Here is a 24203-nt window from a genome sequence, read left to right as displayed (position 1 = left end):
TATGCTTACATAAACATAGGCAAATAAATAAATAAGACACAACAAATACGCATAATACACATAAAATAAAAGTGACAGTGGTGGTATGTGCCTTTAATTCCAGCACATCGCTATCAGAGATAGATGGATCTCTGTGAGTTCAAGATCAGCCTCATCTACAGGGTAAGTTCCAGGGCAGCCAGTGCTACAAAGAGAAAAAGAGAAACCCTGTCCTGAAATAAATATAAATTACTTAAGTATATTTATTAAGTATATTAAGTATAACAAAACAAATGTCTATGCAATCACATGATTAATCCTTTCTCACTAGGTTTTCAGAGTATTTTAGAAAAAAATGGAAATAAAATTCAAAGTATTACCTTTTTGTGAATATTTTAATTAATTTTTAAACTCAAGAAAATTGTTCTATATTCCTCAGTTTTTTGAGACTTGAAAGCCAAATTGCTTTTAATAGCAAATATTATTTTAAGTAAAACAAGTATAACTTTTCTTTGTAAATCATTAGATATGTATTTAAAATATTTTGGTTTTTATCTTATGTGTTCTATTTAAACAAAATGTATTTTGATCACTTGAGTTAACAAGTGTTACATTTCTTGTTCTTTCAGTATTCTTTATTTTGTTTTGTTTTGTTTGTTTTGGTTTGTTTGTTTGGTTTGTTTTTTTGTTTTGTTTTGTTTTGTTTTGGTTTGGTTTGGTTTGGTTTGGTTTTTTTGAGACAGGGTTTCTCTGTGTAGCCCTGGCTGTCCTGGAACTCACTCTGTAGACCTCGAGCCTGCCTCTGCCTCCCAAGTCCTGGGATTAAAGGCATGCGCCACCACCACCCGGCTTCTTTCAGTATTCTTGCCAATATTCTTTCTTTTCTATTTGCCTTGATGTTTCATAATCCCTGAAATGCCTTTATAAGCAGACAAACTCTTCTGAACATTCTTCATTGGTTTTGCTGACCTAGAAAGAGTCAAATCAGCTGACATGCCTCAGCATCTTTAAAATAAACACTACTAAACATCAAATCCCAGAACCATTTATAGTAGCACTGAACTGCCTTTAGTGTGCACAGACCTGAGGAAAGGATAGATAACACTGTCATCTATTCTAATAATCACAGTGGAAGATGAAATAAAGAGGAGGATAAAATAAGATATTTTATTTATAAAACTTAATTTTTTCCACACTGGAGAGATGGTTCAGCAGTTAAGAGCATTGTCTGTTCTACCATGGGAACACACTTTTCCCTGTTGGCTAAGAACAATCTGTAACTCCAGTTTCACAGAGTCAGATATGCTCTTCTAATTTCTATGAACACATGGCAGGCAGGCATATGAAAATACATACATGCAGTCAAAACACAAAGATGCATAACGTAATTAAAAACAATTTTGCCTTGAATTGCTTCATTTTGCTGGTTTGATTTTTGTTGTTGTTGCTGTTGTTATTTGTTTGCTTTCAGTATTTATTAGATAGCAGTTGAACTTACTTGCTGACTTTCTCCATCTAATGAATCATGTACTATACATATAATACTTAGGAATGATTTTCATTTTGTTCAAGAAGTTACCATCTACTTAAGTAATTAAAATTGTGCTGTAAAATTCATGTTAAATATTTCTATCTGCCTTCAGCAGTCACTGTTTTGTTAACCACTAGCCTTATTTTCTCATCGTTGAGGAAAGGAACAACATATCACACAGTTTTTCTCTTGCACTAACTCAGTTTTTTACATGGCCATGCTTGTCTATAGTTTTTCTATGCTGTATGTGTTATATTCTCAATTGTCTCACTGCAGACAATTATTTTATGGTATATTCATCTTACTGCTTGCCTTTCTTTTCTTTTTAAATTATGGATGTTTTGTCATATGTAACCCTGGTTGTCCTAGAAGGAATGATGGAGACCAGCCTGACCAGCCTCTGCCTCCACATGCTGGGATGAAAGTTGTGAGCCATTGGGAGTGCCCTTATCTTTCTTCTTAAATAATACAGTATTATCAATGACCAGCTAGTCTGAGACTTTACTGCAGAATGTTTCTTGGCGTGGTATACTTCTACTTGTCTTTCCATTTTATTGTATTCGGAAGTGCTTAAAAGCAGTATTAGTTTGTCTCAAACACAAAGTTTCTACGTCCCTTTCTTCCTACTTTCTTCCCTGTCTTTCTCTCATATAGCTTTCTTCAAGTTTCTGACATAAGACGTTTCATTGAATTAAACTAAAAACAATCATAAGAAATTCACCAAAACTGGCCATTGATAGTTTTTCAATATTCCCGTAAGTTTCCATCTAAAATGTTCATTCTATGCTGCAAACTGATATGTCTTTTATAAAGGTTAGTGTATACATGACATTGATGTTTTACATGCAATATGTTTGCTAGTTTTGTTTTCAATCCCCACTCACAGACCTTACATTTTATTTATAATTTTTAAAATGTCATAATTTCATCTTTGACTTCTTCTTCAAAACTTTGTATTCTTCTTATTTTAAACAATTTGAACAATTTTCTACATTATTGAAAAAAAAAAATACTAAACCTTTACAGAGTATCTCATTTCCTCTAAATAAATCAGGTGTTAAATTTTAAACACAGTTTTATCTTTGTTTCATATAAATATTCTGAATTTTAAGTTTTTCTTCATTCAATTTGAAATCAACATTATTCAATAAGCTCTGAAAATTATACCATTTATTCTAGATTTATTGAAGTATAACAGACAAAATTATATATATTTTATGATGTAATATGATGGTTTCATATATATATATATATATATATATATATACATATATATATACATTAAAAGTATTACCATAATCAAGCTAATTAGCCTATAGATTATTTTCCACTTCTTTCTTAACAAGAATACTTCAGACCTACTTATAAAGTTCAAATATATAATATAACTAATTGTAGTTGCCATGCTAAATGGTATATGCCAGGAATAGAAAGGCAAATAATGCAAGATATCACTTAAGTGTTCAATTGAAAGAGTAAGCTCTGAAAAGCAGACTGTAGAAAAATGATTGCCAGAGAAGAGAGTATGGAAACAATGCTGTTAGGCAAAGCCTTTTTGTGTTAATACTTGTTCATCTTTTGACTTGTAAAATCTTTCAAGTCTTTGTTTTGAAATCCCTTCCATTGGCATTTAAACATGGTTAAATCTCTTCATCTTAGATAATCTTACTTAAATCAAACTACCTTTCTTCTACTAGCCTTGACCTCTTCTTCTTCTTCTTCAAGATCAGCCTTTTAATGTTTTTCCCCCACCCACTGGCACCATAATATTCTCCCCAAATCCTTCCTAATCCTTTTCAAGGTGACTTTTAAGTGCTTCACTGCCCTCAATTATTCAAGAACTTCTCTAGTGTCAACTCAAAGGAAGTTATTTGGTGCTTTTTTAGAGTTTCGAGTAAAATCAGCACATTCACTACCTCGCAGAATATGCCCTTGATTCAACCTCTGAAATAATGAAATTTTCAAATAAACTTCCTAATCTTTGTCCATTCTTTTTGCCTGATTTGAAAAGTGTTTATCATCTGTGCAAGCGACTGAAATTCAAAATTCTAGAAACCTTGGTCATAGGACTCTTTTATTCTTTTAAGATATTCCTCACATATCTACCACTTTGTCATGTTTACCAGATATAAGTAAAGTAAATTTTTTAGGTTGAGCTCATACTCTGAACTTTACATTCATCTATCTATCAGATCCATATATCTAAATTGAGAGAACAAATCCTATGCATGCCAAAGGGAATTTCAATTCATTACTCTGGATAGTTTGTTCCCAAATTTGACCTCTTTTTAGGGTTTTTCACCTTAGTTAAGGTTATATTTAAAACAAAAACCATATATATTCCATCTCAACTCCTTAAGTTAATATATCTTTATAGATATCTTTCCATCACCAACCCAGCTCACTGGGCAAGAAATCTTTCCTACTGTTACTGATGCTACACAGTCTTTAATGGTTGTACTGTACCCACCTACCCCCTGAATGATCCATCTTACACAGAGTTAGTGAGTGCTCCAAAAGGCTATTTCAATTTATTGTCCCTCTCCAACTAGCTTCTTGCCTATTTTGTTTTTTACTGTTCTTATCATTATCAAAATGCTTACTGTGTTTTTCTATGCTAACTACTTGTGATATGAGCATCTAGACTTATGCCTGGATTATCAAAGTAAAACAAATTTTAAATAAAAGAGTCTCTTGGACCTATGGCAGTTATGATTGCATTGAGAAAAGTTCAGTGTCAACCCCGAGGAGGTCTCAGTAAAATATTATTCCAGTAAAGAAAGAGATACCCAGGTCTGTTGAAACTCAGGGTGATTATCAGACCAAGATGAGTTTTGAGTATTTGGAGCATTTGTGAGAGCTGATGAAATTTGGGAATAGTAATACTGTATTCTTAATAATTGCTATTATTTTTAAAAATATAGATTTTATACTAGCTTCTTGAATGAGAGTTTTTAGACTTATATAAAACCATCAGGTAAAATAAGACTTCTCAAAACCCATAAAGAATGGAAGATCCTCTTTAATGATTTACATTTTATAAGATTGCATGTCCAACTCCTGGAAATATGTATTCCATATTTATAAAACTACCAAGAAGCTTCGGAGATTTGCACCTTAAAATGAATAAAAGATATTTGTACATATTCTATATTTGTATTTGTACATCTTCTAAACAACTTATCTAAGAAAAGAGAAGGAAAACACCTTATCGAAGACTCTCTCAATTGTGTAATGGCCATGATACCTTTGGGATCTGGGACCTGAAGTAGAAAAGTCCTTGTGCAAATAAGAATCCAGGTATGCTTTATTTCTATGTTGACGACCCTATCGATTTCCCCGTCATTCTCTAGCGCTATGCCTGACTTGTGTTTCTCTTTGATGACTTCGCACATCTAGATCACTCCACAGAAACATGTCTCACCTGCTGAGGTTTTCTCAGTCTAGAACATTATTGTTCCCATTTTGTATTACTGACTAATCTTTAGATGCTGGTTCTTCCATTTTCCTTCAGAACAGTTATTTTTTTTTTAAAAATGCCTTTTTCAATATAGCCTTACCATGCTTTATATTTTTTCATACTTTTATACTACTGAAAAAGTTTATATCATTTCTTAGATCTTATGTCTGACTCTCTTTTCAAATAGTTACTCATCCATGACTAATAATATTTAACAATACTTAACAGACTATAGAAATTTTTGTTGCCAGTTATAGGAATGGTAAAAGTTTCTCTGTAGAGTATGCATAAGGGGAGGGAGATAGTTCGAAAACAGTATACTTGTGTCTTTAGATGGAGTTAGTATAATATAATATAAATCTTTATATAAATATAAATCTATACCGAAAACAAGCCCAAGTTTCATTCTTGCTTTTGTTAATAAGCAACTATGTGTGTTTAAAAAATTAAAATCTCTATTCTCTATGTTGTTTCTTTTATTAAAATGTGACTAAAATAACTATTTAATGCAATTTTTACAAAAGTTAATTGACTTAGCCTGAATAAATAATTAACAGCTAACTATTAAATTATGAACCATATATTTATTTACATAATTATCATCATCAATCTGGGAATGTTCTGCTTCACAGAAATTGAAATTTCCTTAAATTTTATATAGAAACATAAAAGACAAAAATTAATAATAAAAAATCTTGAGCAATAAAAATACTGCTAAAGTTATTACCATCCAATATCTCAAATAATGAGAGTATCATGGTACTGACATGAAAACAGATCCATTAATCAATGGAATAAAATTATGAAGCAACATGAAACCACACACACCTTGAGCCACCTCATTTCAGACAAACATGCCAAAATAACCAAACTGATTAAAGACAGTTTCTTCAACAAATGATGCTGTTAACTGGATAACTACACACAGAAGTTTGAAACTTCTTTTTACTGCCCTTATCATTATCAAAATGCTTACTTTGTTTTTCTATGCTAACTACTTGTGATATGTAACCTTTAGTAATATTAAACTCCACGTACATGGCAGACCTCAGCATAATTCCTGTTATCCTGCTTTTAACAGAAGAAAAAATAGAATATGCTTGAATTCATTGGCAGAAGAAAGAACTTTCTCAAAAGTCAGTACCCCAGTATCACAGACATTAAAGCCAACACATAACAAATGCAGGAAAAGATTCTATTATTTGAGTGAAAAGTCATCTGTCAGAATGAACTTTCCAAACACTGGTTAGTGGTGGGGAACTTTACCAAATATACACATTATAGAGGGTTAATATCTAATATATAAGGAACTCAAATATTAAATATTAAGAAAAAGCAAGCACGGACATTAGACTAAACAAATTTATCAGTAGATAAACTACAACATCTAAGAAACACTTCTAAAATGTTCAATATCCTTAGCCCTGAGAGATATGCAAATTAAATGTCATCTGAAATTTTATCTCTCCCAGGAAGAATAGCTAAAATCCAAAAAAAAAAAAAAAAAAAAAATACAAATGTTCTTCCTTCAGGATTTCCAAGAAGTGAGACCGAAAATAAAGGTAGATGGTCTTCATTTTTTTGTGGCCTCCTTTAGCATACCTCTTCTGGACTCAGAATGTTTCTTGGCCCTAGTGTCTGTAGTGCATCATCACTTCCCTTCCTGAGAATAGTCTTATGTCTTTTGTGGGTAGAATTCAGAAGTCACTGGTATTGTTTAATTGACTAAAGTAGAAATTCAATATATTTTGAGAGGAAAATATAAAATTTCCCAATATCTGGAGTGTGTTATGTGTAAATTCACTTACTTCCAAGCTTCCATTTTTCCATTCCATGTTTTCATCTTGTTCACAGGAGTAGACTATGTCTACACAACACATGATATTGTTTGCCTTATTCAAAAAATATAGAAAATGAATGGGAACCTCTATTACATAATGTTCGCATATACATGGTCTCCTATTTCATCTTCATAATAAGATTGTGAGTCTGGCAAGTATATTTGACAACATAAGCTGAGAGCAGAAGAGATTAAGCAGTTACATATTCACTAAGATGGAAGTAGTGATAATTACATCAGACCAAGTATACCTCTTTTGAATTTCTATATAAGTTACTTAAAATAATCAGTCATTCATGAGTGGTCATATTATTTGCAAAAGAAGCAGTTTCATATTCAGCCTAAGAGTTTGTATAAAATACTTTCTGGTAGTCTGTAAATATCTTTAAAATGGTAGACTTCACTACAACTTTTGTTTCTAAACCAATAATACTACCCCCATCATTAAAAATAATGCAATACTCAAAAGTTGTTCAGAATTAATCATTCTTTATGTTTATATAGAAATCAGCAGTACAACTTGATGGTTTTAGTAGGTTATAATTTCACAAATTTGGCTTGATTCATATGAAATTTCTGGGGAAGATTAGTATAGATCATAAAAATATGTTTACATTTTAAAGAGATTAAATTATAGACAATGCAATTTTTAAATGTCCACAAGTCAAAGCATAGCCATCATTGAATTTCTAAAATGGTCAGTTCGCAGTGTCTTATATTGATGTATATTGACCTAGAATAGCTGAGCAACTTCAAACACATCAAGATGCACAGATGTACATAAACGTAGAAACACATAGACACAAACATAGACTAAAAACACAGACAGATATGTGAGTCAATCAGCATAGTAACAGTAATGTCTTTTAGCCATATCTCTTGTGTTCTTTGTTTTTTGTTTTTTCACCACTTTATATCTAGATGGAGAAGGGTTCTGAGGAAGGGGCATATGAGAGTCCCAAAATAAACCACTCAAAATCAAACCCTGGGTCCAAGTTAGAGACAGCTCTCTAGCCTGTTTTCTCTGCATTCTGCTTTCTTTCTCTCTGATCTGCTTTTTCTGGAAAGCCCTTCTCTTGAGATCTCTCTTTATTCTCCTTGAGACAGTTCTCTAAGTGGTTCTCTCTTTCTATTCAAAAATTTCTCTGCATAGCTCATTTCCTGCTCCTGCAGGTCTCTGCCTACTCTTTTACATATCAATCCAGTCTTTTACTTCAGGTTTCCACTTGATTATCCTAAGAATCAGCATCCAGTGACCCCAGGCCCTCAATGCATTGGTAGCTGCCAGTACATATTTTCTTTTAACATTTCAAAAGAACTCAGATATCTGCCTGCCTCTGTTAAGCACAGATAATAAACTAAATTAGTTGAGTGGGACTCTGTCCTGAAATTACCATTTTTACCACCCCTGGGTCTAGCCTTGATGTGTCCCAGGCTGACCTTGAAGTCTGGAATCTGCCTGCCTTAGTATTTGCCTGCCTTTGAATCTTGCTGACATGCTCACTCATTAATGCAGCTGCCTTTGTTCCTTTAGATTCTTGAAGTTCCTCAAATAATTTCATCCTCATGTTTTGCATCATTGTGGCACGTGCCCTTAATCCCAGCACTCAGGAGGCAGAGACAGGCAGATTTCTGAGTTCAAGGCCAGCCTGGTCTACAAAGTGAGTTCCAGGACAGCCAGGGCTACACAGAGAATATATATATATATATATATNATATATATATATATATATATATATATATATATATATATGAATATATACATTCATATATATATATATGATGGAAGTAGTGATAATTACATATATATATGTAATTATATATAATTACATATATATATATGTAATTATATATAATTACATATATATATATATATATATATATATGAATATATATATATTCATTTGAACTCATGTTTTTATGAGTACTTTTCCATAGCCTTAATGGCTGTCCCAGTGTTTACCTTCACCTCCTGGACACTGGTTGTCTGATTGCCATGTAGTCCTTTATGTTAACAGGGAGGACATTCCTTAAAGGAGGAATATAAAACAGTACATTATAATACAAACAAGCCTTATGCCTGTGACAAACATTGACACTAGTGGGGCCCATATCAGCTGGCCCTATTCCAGGAGTAGGAACCATGTCATTGTGCAATAATTAAATGGCAAAACAGGTAAAGAGATCCCAAAGAAACATTATTAAATGATTAATCTACTCTAATCTGTGCTTAGCAGAGACTAGAAGACATTCATACTTCTTAAAATTAGGATCTTACATTTTCTATAAGAATAAAAATAATTAACATAACTTTTCTACACATTTACATTTTGATTTTGTAAGAATAGAAATGTGTGGAGCTATAGATATGGTTCAGTGGTTAATGGCATTGACTCTTCTGGAGTACATGGATTTGATTCTGAGCACTCATTTTTAGATATATAATTACCAGTATGTCACTCCAGTCCTAGAGGATCTGATGTCCTCATCTGGCACTACAGACAGTGCTCACATGTGTACATTATGCATTCAGGTAAAATATCCATATTCATAAAACTAAATTGATTAATTAAAATATTTTTAAAGAATAAAAGAAGTGTGAATGTTTTCCTTAAAAAGGAAGGATGATTAATAGCTACACAAAAGTATACATATGTTGAAAACAAGTGGTCAAGAATGAAAGATATTGGGGCTGGAGAGATGGCTCAGTGGTCAAGAGAACTGACTGCTCTTCCAAAGGTCTTGAGTTCAAATCCCAGCAACCACATGGTGGCTCACAACCACCCGTAATAAGATCTGACACCCTCTTCTGGTGTGTCTGAGAACAGTTACAGGGTATTTAGATATAATAAATAAATCTTTTAAAAAATGAAAGATATTAAATGATGAGCAGAAATTATTAACATTAATCAAAACATTGAGAAAGTGGTCAGAGAAGGGAAAACTGACATAGGAAAGTATTTCAGGTAAAGACCCTCGAAAAGAGGAGACCCTTACTCAACTCTCCGGGATGATGCTACCCCTCCCCCCCCCCCCCCCGAAGAACTCACAAGAAACTGTCTTTGCTGCAATCGCATAAGGTTAATTGACAGGAAACAGCGTGCTGGGGCCGACTCATATCCCATGCAGGGGTAGAGGAGTTTGATCCTGAATAGCTGGGAAAGGGATATTTAAAGGAAAACCATAACCCAAGGGGGTAGGGAGGGCATTATTGGAAAATACTGAAAATACCAATGAAGAAAAACAAGGGGGAACTAAAGATGACAAGGGGAAACTCCCTGCTTCTCAAGATTGTTCTCAAGATTTTAATCTAACTTTTGTGGTCAACAAGGTCCTGGAACAAGGTCACTGAACCAACTTGTGTAATTATCTGTACTGTGGTCAGCCAGTTCTCAGAACAGGCTGTTTTAGGGCCCAACAATTTTTCTTTCTTGGCTCTAACTTGGTCTAGGGGGTCAAACTTAAATTTTTTTACCTTACACGGATACTTTAAATGAAGAAGTATTTCATAACATTTTGCCAAGTAAGGGTTAATATTAAAGATCTCTATTTCAAACATAAGCATGACTTATGGCATTAATGTATGTGTAATACAAGCCGGGCGTGGTGGTGCACACCTTTAATCCCACCACTTGGGAGGCAGAGGCAGGTGAATTTTGGAGTCCGAGGCCAACCTGGTCTAAAAAGTGAGTTCCAGGACAGCCAGGGCTACACAGAGAAATGCTGTCTCAAAAAAAATAATAAATAAATAAATAAATAAAAGTAAGTATGTGGAATACACAGAATATTAGTATTTCTCAAAATTATTGGTTTTAATTGGACTAAATATAACTTGATGTATTCACCACGTAAGATATTATAAAATGTAAATATCCACACATCTATGCTATGGAATATTCCAAATTATAGTTTTCTTCTTTTAGATTTAAGTGGTTTATGTGATATAATTAATGTTCAACTTCAAAGGCATTACTTTTAATATTTTAAAGGAGAAAATATAGTTCTACTCTTTGAATGTTAAAAAAATAATTATTCTCCTTTTACTTTGAGACAAAATAGTAATCTTTAAGTTTATTTACAGCCAATTCATCAAAGTGTAAATATTTTAGGAAATTAAAACAAGATGAATATTAAAATATGTTGCTAATTTTTCCTTAACTGAAACAAAGGAAAATCCAAGAAATTTTATACCTGATATAGTTCAAATTATCATTTTATATATATTCTAATTTTATTGGTTGAATTTGGCCTCATGGAGAATGTATGTGTCATAAACAGGAGCAATCTTTACTTTTTAAAAAAAATTATCAACATTTTATTATGTGTGAGTGTTTTGCCTGTGCACATGGATGTGGTACCACATGAGCACAGTGCTTCAAGATGTGAGAAAAAGACATTATCTCCCCTTGCAATTAGAGTTGAAAATAATTTTGAGCTGCTGCGTTAGTGCTAGAGATGAAAGCTAGTCCCCCTAGGTCAGCAACCAATTCTCTTACCCAATGAGAAGTCATTCTTACCTCAACTTATTAAAAAAAAAGTTTATAATTCTTTATTTGATTTTTATGTGTACAAGTGGTTTCTTTCCATATATTTATGTGTACCATGTGTGTGAGAGACTTACAAAGAAGGTCAGAAGACAAGTTCAAAAGCCCTTGGAAAGAGTTCAAGGGTATTGTGAGCCACCATAAATGCTGGAAATCAAACGCATCTCCTCTGTAAAAGTAAAGTATTCTAAAATACTAAGACATCTCTCCAGTTCCTCTTTATTCTTTAAGGAAATTACTTAATAATTCTTCTAACACTAAATCTACACTTATAATTATGAAAACTCAGTATAGTCCAATTGTAGGATTTTGCTTTTGTGTCAGATTCACTAAATAAAAATGGATGCCAGTTTTATTTTATACAAACATCCTTCCACCTACATGTGAACTCTAACTTTTATTTTATTCAGGTTTAGGTGGCAAAAACATGTAGAAACAAAGTCATGAAGGTGTAAAGCAAATTTCTGTGCTCTTGTTCACCTCATGATTGTAATTTGAGCAGTAAATGAACATGGTCTCACCACTGGATTCATGACTTCAAAAATTTTCAGCATAATCTTAAATACTCTTTTTTCTCCACCTTTAATGACATGAATTTTTATATCTTCTTGAATAGAAAACTGTAATGTTTCGACTCCTTATATTCATATAGTCAGATTTTTTTGGCACCCCTATATAGAAAGGGGTTACATAAACTGAGGAGATTTTCAAGTGCATTGAGCAAGCAGGTGAGAAGCTTGTTAGCTTATATGCTCTTCAAGAACCTCTAAACAAATCTCATTTCTTTCCCTTTAAATGAAATACTAGTAAACCTATACTGAGAATTTGCTATTGCTCATAAATCTGTTCAATTTGAGTGGTCCAAGGGTTTCTAGTTAGTCAGAAATCTGGATTTTTATTTTTATTTGTTTTTGTGTAGAATCAAGGAATAACTCTGGTGACTGTGTCTTGTCTCAGTGGAAACACTGCCATTTTTATTTGTACAATAAAATGCCCTAGTCTCTTCAACTATAGATTTATAGTCTTGGGAATTTATTTGATGTCTCTGATAGACTCATCAAATTGGTACATTACAACAAAAATTTCTTGTTGCCTGACAGTGTCAATCTGAGTCCAGTAGCTGTTGTATCTAAATTTGATTTTAAGTAGTTCTAAAAGAAAATGATACCCACAGGAGACTTATGTACAATACAGTCAGAAGACTCTTTATTAAGCTCATTTGTTCTTCTAATATCTATTATTTTTTACAATGTATTAGTTCAAATGTTTAAACTGTAAGACATGTTCAATGTATATGTTAAATTGTAGTATACCCAGAAATGTGATGAAACATTTTTTGTAAACTTGATTTTGTGTGTGTGTGTGTGTGTGTGTGTGTATGTGACAATTTCAAAATGACATGAGAAGACTAAGTGCAGTCTATTGTGTCTAAATGTAAGATATTATTTTATTGTCTTTTAAACTTACCTTATTTTCCTCCAGAAATCAAAAATCTCAACGTATGATAAAATGTGGGCATTTATGAGCAGCAGGAGACAGTCTGTGCTTGTCAAAAGCAACGAGGAAGGGATCCAACGAGTCCTCACCTCGGATTATGCTTTCTTAATGGAGTCAACAACCATTGAGTTTGTTACCCAGCGGAACTGTAACCTCACGCAGATTGGCGGCCTTATAGACTCCAAAGGCTATGGCGTTGGCACTCCCATGGGTAGGTAGCTTGGCAGCCACTCTATATTTACTCATTAATCTTATTTGTTATGAGAAAAGTGGAAAGCAGGGACTCTATATAGTTCCCAGAAGATTCTTTACCTACTGCATTTTAGCAACTCTTTTAATCTATAACAGCAGTTTAAAAGTTTGGACATATGACAAGGAACTGGAAGAGGAAAAAGAATATGATCAAAATACTTTGTATGAAAATTTTAATGAATTGGACTTTTGCTTCCAAATGAACAAGACAAAAGAAAATTAGCTTATATTAGCTATGTAGTAGATATTTTTACTGTACATTTACAATGCCTTCATCTCAGAAATAATCAATTCTCAAAATAATAATATCATCATAAGACATATTCTCAGTCAACAACCCAGACTTACCTTAAACTCACTACGAGAAACATGCCAATTTCAAACTTACAGGTTCTACTTCTGCCTCAGTTCCCCAAATGAGCAAAGGAGAAGTATTGCACATACGGATGTAACTCAGATTTCACCTTGCCTAGCTTTCAAATCTTTTTGTTTTATGAATGAATTAAATATTGCAAATTTGGGGGAGTTTTTCAAGTTTGAAGCATATAGTTATCTAGAAAAGAAAGCCACAATTTGTTCTTCCAGTTTGTTTCACTCAAATGAAGTTATTAGAAGTAGAATAATTAAGAGTGATACATCTAGAACATTTGATACCCAGTTTAACCGTATTTAACATTTCTCTTCTTGTATGTCTTATAATTATGTTTAGTCATAATAATATAATTAAAAATCATTTAAGATGGCATGATTTTGCAGTTTTCATGGAGGATTACTTGAGTTGATCCTGGAAAATCTGTAAGATAACACCTCAAAATGAGAATGAAACTGATAATTATAATATAAAAATATTTTTAGCAAAAATAAACAAGAATTTTATAATGTATATGCCCAAATTTAATAAACATAAATAAGTTATTGCATTAAATTAAATATTATAATCTATGTGTGAATGTAATTGACAAAAAATGGTTTCTTAAAGATTCTCCTGGCTTGTCCTTAGAGCCTATCCTAAGTATCTTAAACAGAAAAACGTATCCTGTAGATATAATTAAATTCAAGTTATTAAAATGGTAAAATTAATCTGGTTTATGATTTGGGTCTAAATGTAATCACAGTGTTGTTAGAAAGGCAGACAGGGTCTGGAATTCTATTTGAAATATAAAAGATAGGAAAGGAAAGAGGTGCAGAAAAGGAAATAGGAACAGAAAGGAAAGAGATCAAGTGTCACCTGCAGATATAAAAATTGGCAAAGTGGTCTCAGGCTCTAAACTGGAAGTGACCTTTAGAGGTTCTGAAAGTCAAGGAAACAAATTGATGCCAGGTAGGAATTTGTGACTTCCTATTTTACACCTCAGCTACAAAGTATGGCTTCATGGATTATTTATACTTGTTTAGTAATTAGTAAACACAATGACACACAACTATACTTGAATGAAATAAGCTTTCAGGCAGAATCAGATCCACTGTTCTCAAATAGTTATTTGGTTCCTTATCATAATCAATCACATTGAAGACTATTATTATTGTATTTACATAGTTTAAAATCTTATTTACCCATAAGCTAACATCAGAAACATTTATCAGAATATATTAGAGCATGAAAAAAAAGGCATTCTTTCTTTTGTCTTAGAGAGTTAGAGATAAATTCATAGCATAGAATAGAATACAGGTTTAGGTTATGGAAAATTTAGAGCTCCTCCAGGAATTCCTAGGAGTCTGACCTATATTTTTAGCAGCTTTAATGTTCAATGACAGCATTGTATTATACTGTGGTCAGAGAAAGGAGCTTTCACTTTTACTTCCATTTAGTTATTTTCTTCTCTTTCATTACTTAGAATTTAAGACATTGTCAAGGAGTCACATGTATTTGGGGAAATAAATTAACAAATAAGATACTATAACTTCTTTTGAAACGGCAAATAGGAAACAGGTCTGAGAAATTAGACTTTGCCTGCCCCTGAATTCATTTTTGCATTTTACAAAGATGCATGCCCCGTCAGGCTCCTCTGTGTGCTTCATTTGGGGCCTCCTACTCCATTCATCACCCTTAGTGTGATGATTACTGCCCAAAGTGGGCTGGGAACATGCAGAGTGGCTCGGAAAAAAGCTATTTAATTAGGGCAGCTCTGTTTACACAAATACCTTAGTGGAGATATGAAGGCAAAGCTAAATAAGCACAAGCTGGTTTAATTAAGTGTGTGGTGGTGTTAAATCCCTTTCACAGTTTCCCTGACAGCAGCAATATTATTTTAATGTGACATTTACTGTGTGGTAGATGTTGGAAGTGTAGATATTTTTACTCATAATAAGTTAACTGAATTTCCTAGCTCATTCAAGGTAATATTGTAGAATAACTCTTAGAGATGTGAATATGCAAAGGCAAATGACAGCAGTTTCCTTATGGAATATTCAGAACATGTGAGCAGCTATAATCTTGCCTCTTAACACACCATAGGTGATAATGCACTTAAGAAACCAGAGAGCAAAATGTATCTTCAGTATTCTAAGTCTCTGGTCTAATATCCGCTTATCAGTGAGTGCATATCTAGTAACTTCTTTTGTGATTGAGTTACCTCACTAAGGATGATATCCTCCAGATATAATACATTATGCAAAACAGAAGAAAACCAAGAAGGATGACCATTGTGTGGATACTTCATTCCTCCTTAGAATAAGGAACAAAATACTCATGAAAGGATATAGGTACAGAGACAAAATTTAGAGCTAAGATGAAAGGATGGACTATCCAGAGACTACCCCATTCGGGAATCCATCCCATCATCAGCCACCAAACCTAGATACTAATGCTCATGCCAGCAAGATTCTGCTGAAGGGACCCTGATATTGTGGCCTCTTGTGAGGCTATGCCAGTGCCTGGCAAACACTGAAGTGAACGCTCACAGCCAGCTATTGGATGGAACACAGGGTCCCCAGTGGAGGAGCTAGAGAAAGTACCCAAGGAGCTAAAGGGGTCTGCAACCCTATAGGTGGAACAATAATATGAACTAACCAGTACCCCCTGAGCTGTGTCTCTAGCTGCATATGTAGCAGAAGATGGCCTAATCAGCCATCACTGGGAATAGAGGCCCCTTGGTCTTGCAAACTTTATATGACCCAGCACAAGGGAACACCTGGGCCAAGTAGTGGGAGTGGGTGGGTAGGGGAGCGTGGGCAGTGGGGGGGTATAGGGAACTTTCGGGATAGCATTTGAAATGTAAATAAAGAAAATAATAAAAAAAAAAAAAAAAGAAAGAAAAAGAAAAAGAAGCATTAAAAAAAAAAAAAGAAAGAAAGAAAGAAAAGAAACCAGAGAGCATTTCTCTTTAATGGAACTTTTTCTGCTCTGTAGTAGAACCATTTGGTTTCTCTTTGGGGAAGATTGAGTGCATATTATACTTTGAGGACCAGGCTTGTAAGCTGGTAGGAATGCAGTACTTTATCAGTTAGAATGATTGTACTTTGTTTTGTTGAGTTTGCTTTGGTACAAATATTGTAAATGGACTGCAGGGTGTCATTACTATTATGTTTTACAGAAACGAACTTGTGGCATGTTTCTTCCATTTGCAACTTTTCTCACCACTTCCACTGTATATGCAATGTGAGGCCCCAAGAAGAGCATTTGGAGATCTGTGTTTATAGTTCTGCATGTTGTCCATGATGTCAACAGTCTCTGTGATCTGGGTGGTTCCCCTTTTGCAAGGATATTTAAATCAACAGTAAATTCTAAATAACTAATTAAATAGCTTCACAATAAATAGATAGTTTCTTTTAGTACTAAATTAGTAGTGATATCAAGGAAAACATAGGAGGCCCAGATCTACTCTCACCTGAAGCAGTTGATATAATTTTCTCTTCTTCCTGGACTCAGGACAAACTAAAATTTCTGACATCAAGACAGAAAAGAATTTCAAGATTAGTTTATGTGAAGTAGAGTTCAGAATTAATAAGGATATTATACTTTTTAAAAATTATATGTAAAACATTTTGGTCATATTCTTCCTGCTACACTACTTTTCTCAGACCCATTCTACCTTGAAACCAAAACAAAAAAGCAGCCGGGTGTGGTGGCAAACACCTTTAATCCCAGTACTCGGGAGGCAGAGGCAGGCAGATTTCTGAGTTTGAGCCCAGCCTGGTCTACAGAGTGAGTTCCAGGACAGCCAGGGCTACACAGAGAAACCCTGTCTCGGGAAAAAAAAAAAAAGAAAGAAAAAAGAAAAGAAAAGAAAAGAAAAGAAACAAACAAACAAACAAACAAACAAAAAACAAAAAAGCACACACCACATAAAAGAAAATCACGGAGTCCCTTTGGTATTGGCTACCTGTTACTCCATTGTTTGTGCTCTGTTACTCCATTGTTTGTTGGAAACAGATTTTCTCTCTCTCAAGACCCATCAATTACAAATAGCTAATTGCTGATAGGTGTGGTGACAAATTTCTACTCACCTTCCTTTCTGTGTGCTGGGATTTTGTTTGGGTTTAACATGTGTAGCCATGTGCATACTGTGATGTATAAAATTAATCATGAGGCCTTTAAGAAGGAATGAGTCACTTGGGAGCAAAGCAAGACATTCTATGGACGAAGTCTTCTCTAAGACTGGCAGTTCAGACTTATGCCTATGCCTTTAATCTCAGCACTTAGAGGCAGAGGCAGAGAAATCTCTTGATATTCCAGGTTACATAGGTAATTTTGTATTCCAAGACTGCACAGAGAGATTCTTTTTTAAAATTTTACTTAATTGTTTATTCTTTAATCCTTTTTTACAGTCTAGATATTATCACCTTCCCAGTCTTTCCCCCAACTGCTCCCCATCCCATATATCCTCCCATGCCTGGGCTCCAAGAAAATGTCCCCACCCTACTACCATCCCACCAGACCTCCCCACTCCTTGGGACTTCAAGTCTCTAGAGGGTTAGGTATATCTTTTATGACAGAGTCCAAACTTAGCAAGCAGTCCTCTGCTGTATATGTGCCAACACATATCAGCTGGAGTATGCTGCCTGGCTCGTGGCTCAGTGTCTGAGAGATCTCAGAGGTCCAGGTCAGTTGACACCGCTGGTCTTCCTATGGGGCCACCCTCTTCTGGGGGAGAGGGAGGGAGGGACCTGGATGAGGGAGGAGACAAAGAAGGGAAGGGGGACCATGATCAGGTATTGAGCAGGGAACAGGACTGAAGCCCTGAGGGTCAGTAGATAGAATGGAAACAGGCAATCTCAGGAGATTCTTTCTCAAAAACCAAACAACAAAAATAACGACAGCAATAAGCAAACAAACAAACAAACAGTTTTTACAAAAGCATTTTGTATATAGGTTTTGGATCTATTATGAAGAGCTGTTGGAAAATCTAAATGACAATGATGGCTATTGAATGTCACCAGACAGTTGGTAACATCACAAGGATGTGCAGGATAGCAAAAGAAAGTGTCTATGAAGGGAATGACAGCCCAAGTGTATTGGTTTACATTGCTGTTGCTGTACTGAAACAGCATGAACAAAAGTAGTTGAGGAGGAGAGGGTATGTAACTTACACTTCCACATCATAGTTCATTATTGAAGGAAGTCAGGGATGGAACTCAGCTAGGGTATAAGCCTAGATACAGAAGGTGATTGTCTTAGTCAGTGTTTCCATTCCTGCACAAACATCATGACCAAGAAGCAAGTTGGGGAGGAAAGGGTTTATTTGGCTTACATTTCCATACTGCTGTTGATCACCAAAGGATGCAGGACTGGAATGCAAGCAGGTCAGAAAGCAGGAGCTGATGCAGAGGCCATGGAGGGATGTTCTTTACTGGCTTGCTTAGCTTGCTTTCTTATAGAACCCAAGACTACCAGCCCAGAGATGGTCCCACCCACAAGGGGCCTCTCCCCCTTGATCACTAATTGAGAAAATGCCTTACAGCTGGATCTCATGGAGGCATTTCCCCAACTGAAGCTCCTTTCTCTGTAACAACTCCAGCTGTGTCAAGTTGACACAAAGCTAGCCAGTACAGTGATGCATCGGATATGGAAGACTGCTGCTTACTGGCTGTCCCTCATGTCTTGCTCATCCTGCTTTCTTATAGAACCCCAGGTGACCAGTTCAGAGCTGGCCCCATCCACAAGGGTGGGGTCATCCCATATCAATCATTAGTTAAGAAAACATACTACAGGCTTGCCCCCATCTTATGGAGGCATTTTCTGAGTTGAGGCTACCTCCTCTCTGATGATTCCAGCTTGTATCAAGTTGTCAGAAAATGAGCCAGCACACTAACCAAGGTAATATTCACGTAAGACTGATTGACTGTCACTTTACCGTATCTACATTTGAAAGGAATATTGTTTCCATATTGGCAACTTTACTTTCACAGTAAATGTCAGTGTGCTGGAGTTCTTGCGTCTCAGCTGGCTTAGACCAAACTCCAGGGTAGGAGCTGCTCCTGCCCCTTCCCAAAGACTTAAAATTGTTGCTGTCTTTTTCTGCCTTATCATAGTTGAGGATTTTTAATGCAATACAACTATTACCTATATTTTGTCATTATATTTAATAATTATCTATAAATATTAGTCTTGTACAATACTTTGCATTGAATGTAAAATACTTGCATCAGTCATCCTTGAACAAGTTTTAAATTACAATATCTGTACCCATCTCAGGTTACACACAACTATGAACTGTGTCACTAAGTTTTATGATGGAAATACTCTACCCTGACATATGAAAAATATATATCCATTTGTTCTGGTTTGCTTTTTAATATTAAGTGAGATTTACTGCTTCTTTATTTTCTATTATTTAATAAGTAGGAGATTGTGATCGTTACCAAAAGAGGCACATTATTTTTTTTGAGGCAGATGCCAATGTTTATAAAAATAAAAATCAGTATGAGAAGCATGTTTTCTTCCAGTTCTACTCATCATCCATTTCTAGAATTCCCAATTTATCATATAATATGTACTGTAATATTCATCATTACAGATGCATGAAATTGCTGGCCTTCAGTTTTTCAGCTTTACTAAAATGAATGAATACATTTGTCTTCATTAGTTTAACATAATGCACAAAAATTGATGCAAATTATTCATCTTTCTTCAGGTCAACTCTTCCATTAAAATGCATTCTATTTTTCTTTGCATAAGGCAGCATAATTTTAATCTTACTAAAGTGATTGTGCGAGGTTAAATTGGAATTTAGTAATTTTCAGTAACTAAACTATGCAGAAAAGAAGTCAAATTACACCTGTAGATACGATATGTTCCTGGCATATTTTTTATGTCTAGATTGCATGTCACTGAAAACAGATGAGAACTCAGTAAGCTTTACTGCTCCACAGACACTAACAGTCTCAGCATGCTAGAGCCTAGGAAGCTTCCAGAGCAGGTCTGATGAATTGGGATCAACAGTGTGAGCAGCCTTCATTAATATTGTAATATGATGACCAATTTTACCCAAACTCTGTAGAAACTGGATGAATTCTCATGAAAACAGGGAAAATTTGTATAGATTTTATGTACAAAGAGTGGATTATTCAATTCATATAGTGCTCTGTGCTGATTACTCCAAGAACATTAATCCAAATTCTGCTTCAAATTATATAACCACAGTGAATATGCCAAACAATCATCCTAGGGTTGTTTGAACTCAATATGTTAGGGCACTTACTATCCTAATGTGATAGGCACATTCTTAGCATGCTATATGGCACATAAGACCATCATAATGAAACTTACTCAAATTATGGTGTCACCTATATGTCCCAGGCGAACTAGGAAGTTATTGTTGTTTAAGACACATCTCATTTATCTTACACAAGCATTCTTTTGTGATTTTAGATAATTCAATATGTAAGTATTATTCAAGTATTTCTTCAAGTAGACTGTATTACATCATTTCATACACAGGTTATATAGACTTAATTGCTTGATAGCTGCATATAAATTAAATACAATTTCTATACAAAACATTCTACTAATTGGTATGGGATATAGGCATTAACTTTGAAATATATTATATATTCCTATTGTCAATTCATACATACTTTTATCATATATATGCAATTAGATGAACAGCCAAATTGATTGATACAGAGTTGCTATATGACCTCTACCCCAAATATGCATAGGTTTCTTTATAATTATATACTTATTAATCAGATGAATAATGTATTTGTTAGTTAGTGGACCTATATTGATATATCACCACTGACCAAGCCATCTCAGTCAGTCAACAGGTTCTCCAGGGCATGAGCAAGGATTAAAATGAAAAAATGACAATTACACAACACTGTAGCATCACCCCAGGCAGTTCTGAGGCTGAGGTGGGTTTACTTTTTTCCAGTCTGCATTTATAACATTTTAATTACATGCAGATAATAAGGTCAGTTCTAGGTTAAGGTACAAGCAAGACAGTAAACATAAATAGTCAAGGAACAAGCAAGGCGATAAATGAAGTCCAGAGATCAGTGTTTCTAGGAGCTTATCACGATGTCAAAGATATCTGAGCTTACTTCCCTATAATAGCCCAAAGTCATATTCTTGCCTGAAGCTTACTTCTTTGGTCTAGCCCCAAATCAGATTCCTGCCTGAGCTTATTTCCATGTCCTGGCCCAATGTCAAATTCCTGCCAAAAGGCCCCAAAAGCTCTCCACACATCACACAAAGTCTTCTGTTTATTTTAGGATTGGCTCCACATTGTGTAGTCATGGATTTGAAGAGCTATCTAACCACTAATTTCATCACTATAATTTCATTGGGTAGCTTCTGAACTTTGTCTATAAATTTCTTCTTCTCCTTGAATTTCTTAGTAATCATTGATAATTATACTGGCTTCAAAGTTTCTCCAGAATTCCAAACCTTTTCTGATTTAACATTTTATGTAGTAGTATATGCTTAGGCTATTCATTTCCATGTGCTCTCAGATTTTATTTCTAATATTTTTTAGAGTAATGAGCATTGCCTGTTTCCGCAAAGTACCACACCTTATTTACATACCCATCTACCAGAAGATATCTTACTTGTTTCTAATATTTATCCATTGTTGATAAATCATCTGTACAATCCATTTCTAAACTTTTGTTTAAATATAAAATTTCAATATCTTTAGATAAATGCAAAAGGGCATAAGTTTTTAATGTCATGGTAAGATAAAATGTAATAAGGAAAAGCTTGAGATAGAAGAGGGACATAGGAGCTAGAGAGATGGCTCAGTGATTAAGAGCACTGATTTCTTTTCCAGAGGTCCTGAGTTCAATTTACAGCAATGACATGATGGCTTACAACCATCTGTACTGGGATCTGATTCTCTCTTCTGGTGTGTCTGAAGACAGCATTGGTGTATTCATATACATAAAATAAATAAATCTTAAAAAAAAGAAGAGGGACATAGTATGACTTGGTTTTGAAATTGTTTATTTATTATGTAGCTATTAAGTATTATAAAAATTTTAAGCAAAATATGAGGATCACCATGATCTCAGGGGTCAGAAGATTCCCCACTACTGAGGGACCATGATGTGGTCATAAAGTTAGTTCCTTTACCATGACAAGGATAGCATAAAAAGAAAAAGTTAAAGCTGCTCAAAAATTATGTTTATATTGCACAAGTACATGCATCCCCATAGGAATTGGAGACTCCATTCATAAAACTGAATATGACCAGCAAAGATGTAACTTAAATATAAAACTTGATTTTAGCTTTAGACAATTTTAATTTTGCTACCAGAGCTTTAATTATCAAGGCACAGAGTGAGAAAAACTCAAATTATTAAAATAAGCACAGGAATTTCTAAGCACATTTATCACCATAGTGTTAAATTAAATTAATGAGAACTGTAGTGTAGAATTTTTACTGCCTGACAACCATGAGCTAGATCTCCATAACCCAAAGGCTAAAGGAGAAAATAAAATCCTTTGATCTCTTTATACATGCTGTGGCATTCTCTTGTCTGTACATGATAATTTATGTATGCATACACAGAAAATAAATATTTTTTAGAAAAGAAATAAAATAAATAATTGTATAGCTGCTTACTGCACCCCGTCTAGTACTTCCATAGTCCAGTCATATGTTAAGACTTAAAGGGGCAATGCCAGGTCCAAGAAGCGGGAGTGGGTGGGTTGGGAAGCAGGGTGGGGGTGGGTATAGGGAACTTTGAGAAGAGCATTTGAAATGTAAATGAAGAAAATATCTAATAAAAAAAGATTTAAAAGAATTCATGCTTGAGGGTTATATTCTTTAAACAGTTTGTAGACTAACATCCCTCAAAAAGGATGAATGCCTATAGGCAACTGAATGAGAAGCGTATTTAGAATTCTTTATGCTAAAAATTCATGGCACAGTTACTTACACACACATATATGCAAACTGTTAGAGTCCATAAGTATACAGTATTTGAAAAATCAAAATTAATATTAATATGTCAAATTATACATTCATACATTAACATTAATTCATGAAAATATCCTCTGAAACCTAGAGAAAGAAAGTTATATCTGAATATTTTCTAAATTTGGGCCATGGTCAGCAGAGAATATAATGATACCTAGATAAATAAAAATATAAAGTAAAGGAAAATGAAATCCTTTGGGAGTATAAATTACTTGTCACGAAATCAATAAAGAACCAATATGCCCTAGACATTTAACCAAATATATATATATATATATATATATATATATATATATATATATATATATATATATATATATATATGTATATATTCTTCTTATTGCCCAAATAATAGCATTTCTTGGATGTTAGGTGTCGAGACTTGGGGTTACAAGTACATCCCACATGATGACTCATAAATATGTGCAACAAAAGATGAAAATGAGGCCTAATGACTAGAGTTCCATCTCCACATAAAAAGGCAGGATGTATGATGGAGATGGACACAGAGTTCTCAGAAGGAACAACACATTTCTGACAGAGTGGAAATGTGTAATAAAATTAGTAATCATAGTCTCTAAAGGGTGTAGATATAAGAAAATGGTAATTATTCTCTTCAAAGCCATAAAATTAGCTTAACAGAATAAAATTTTTACAATTATTAATAGATATAATGAAAAATTTCATGGCTGAATGATGGTTTGGCATTATTATATTTATGTATTTTTTAAATTTT

At 34.1% G+C, this 24203-nt stretch overlaps 1 protein-coding gene across 6 annotated transcripts in view; it reads left to right on the top strand.

Annotated features, from left to right (window-relative positions):
* Grik2 (glutamate ionotropic receptor kainate type subunit 2) overlaps window positions 1–24203 on the top strand; it is a 740066-nt gene that overhangs the window by 698488 nt on the left and 17375 nt on the right. For all 6 annotated transcript variants that reach the window (XM_021204375.2, XM_021204374.2, XM_029542109.1 and 3 more), the window contains one exon: window positions 12837–13062. In XM_021204375.2, coding sequence (XP_021060034.1) covers window positions 12837–13062 — 226 coding nt within the window. The remainder of the gene's footprint in view (window positions 1–12836; window positions 13063–24203) is intronic.

The sequence above is a fragment of the Mus pahari genome, chromosome 9 (assembly GCF_900095145.1).
Source record: "Mus pahari chromosome 9, PAHARI_EIJ_v1.1, whole genome shotgun sequence".
Classification (NCBI taxonomy): Eukaryota; Metazoa; Chordata; class Mammalia; order Rodentia; family Muridae; genus Mus; species Mus pahari.
This window is presented reverse-complemented; position numbering and strand designations above follow the sequence as displayed.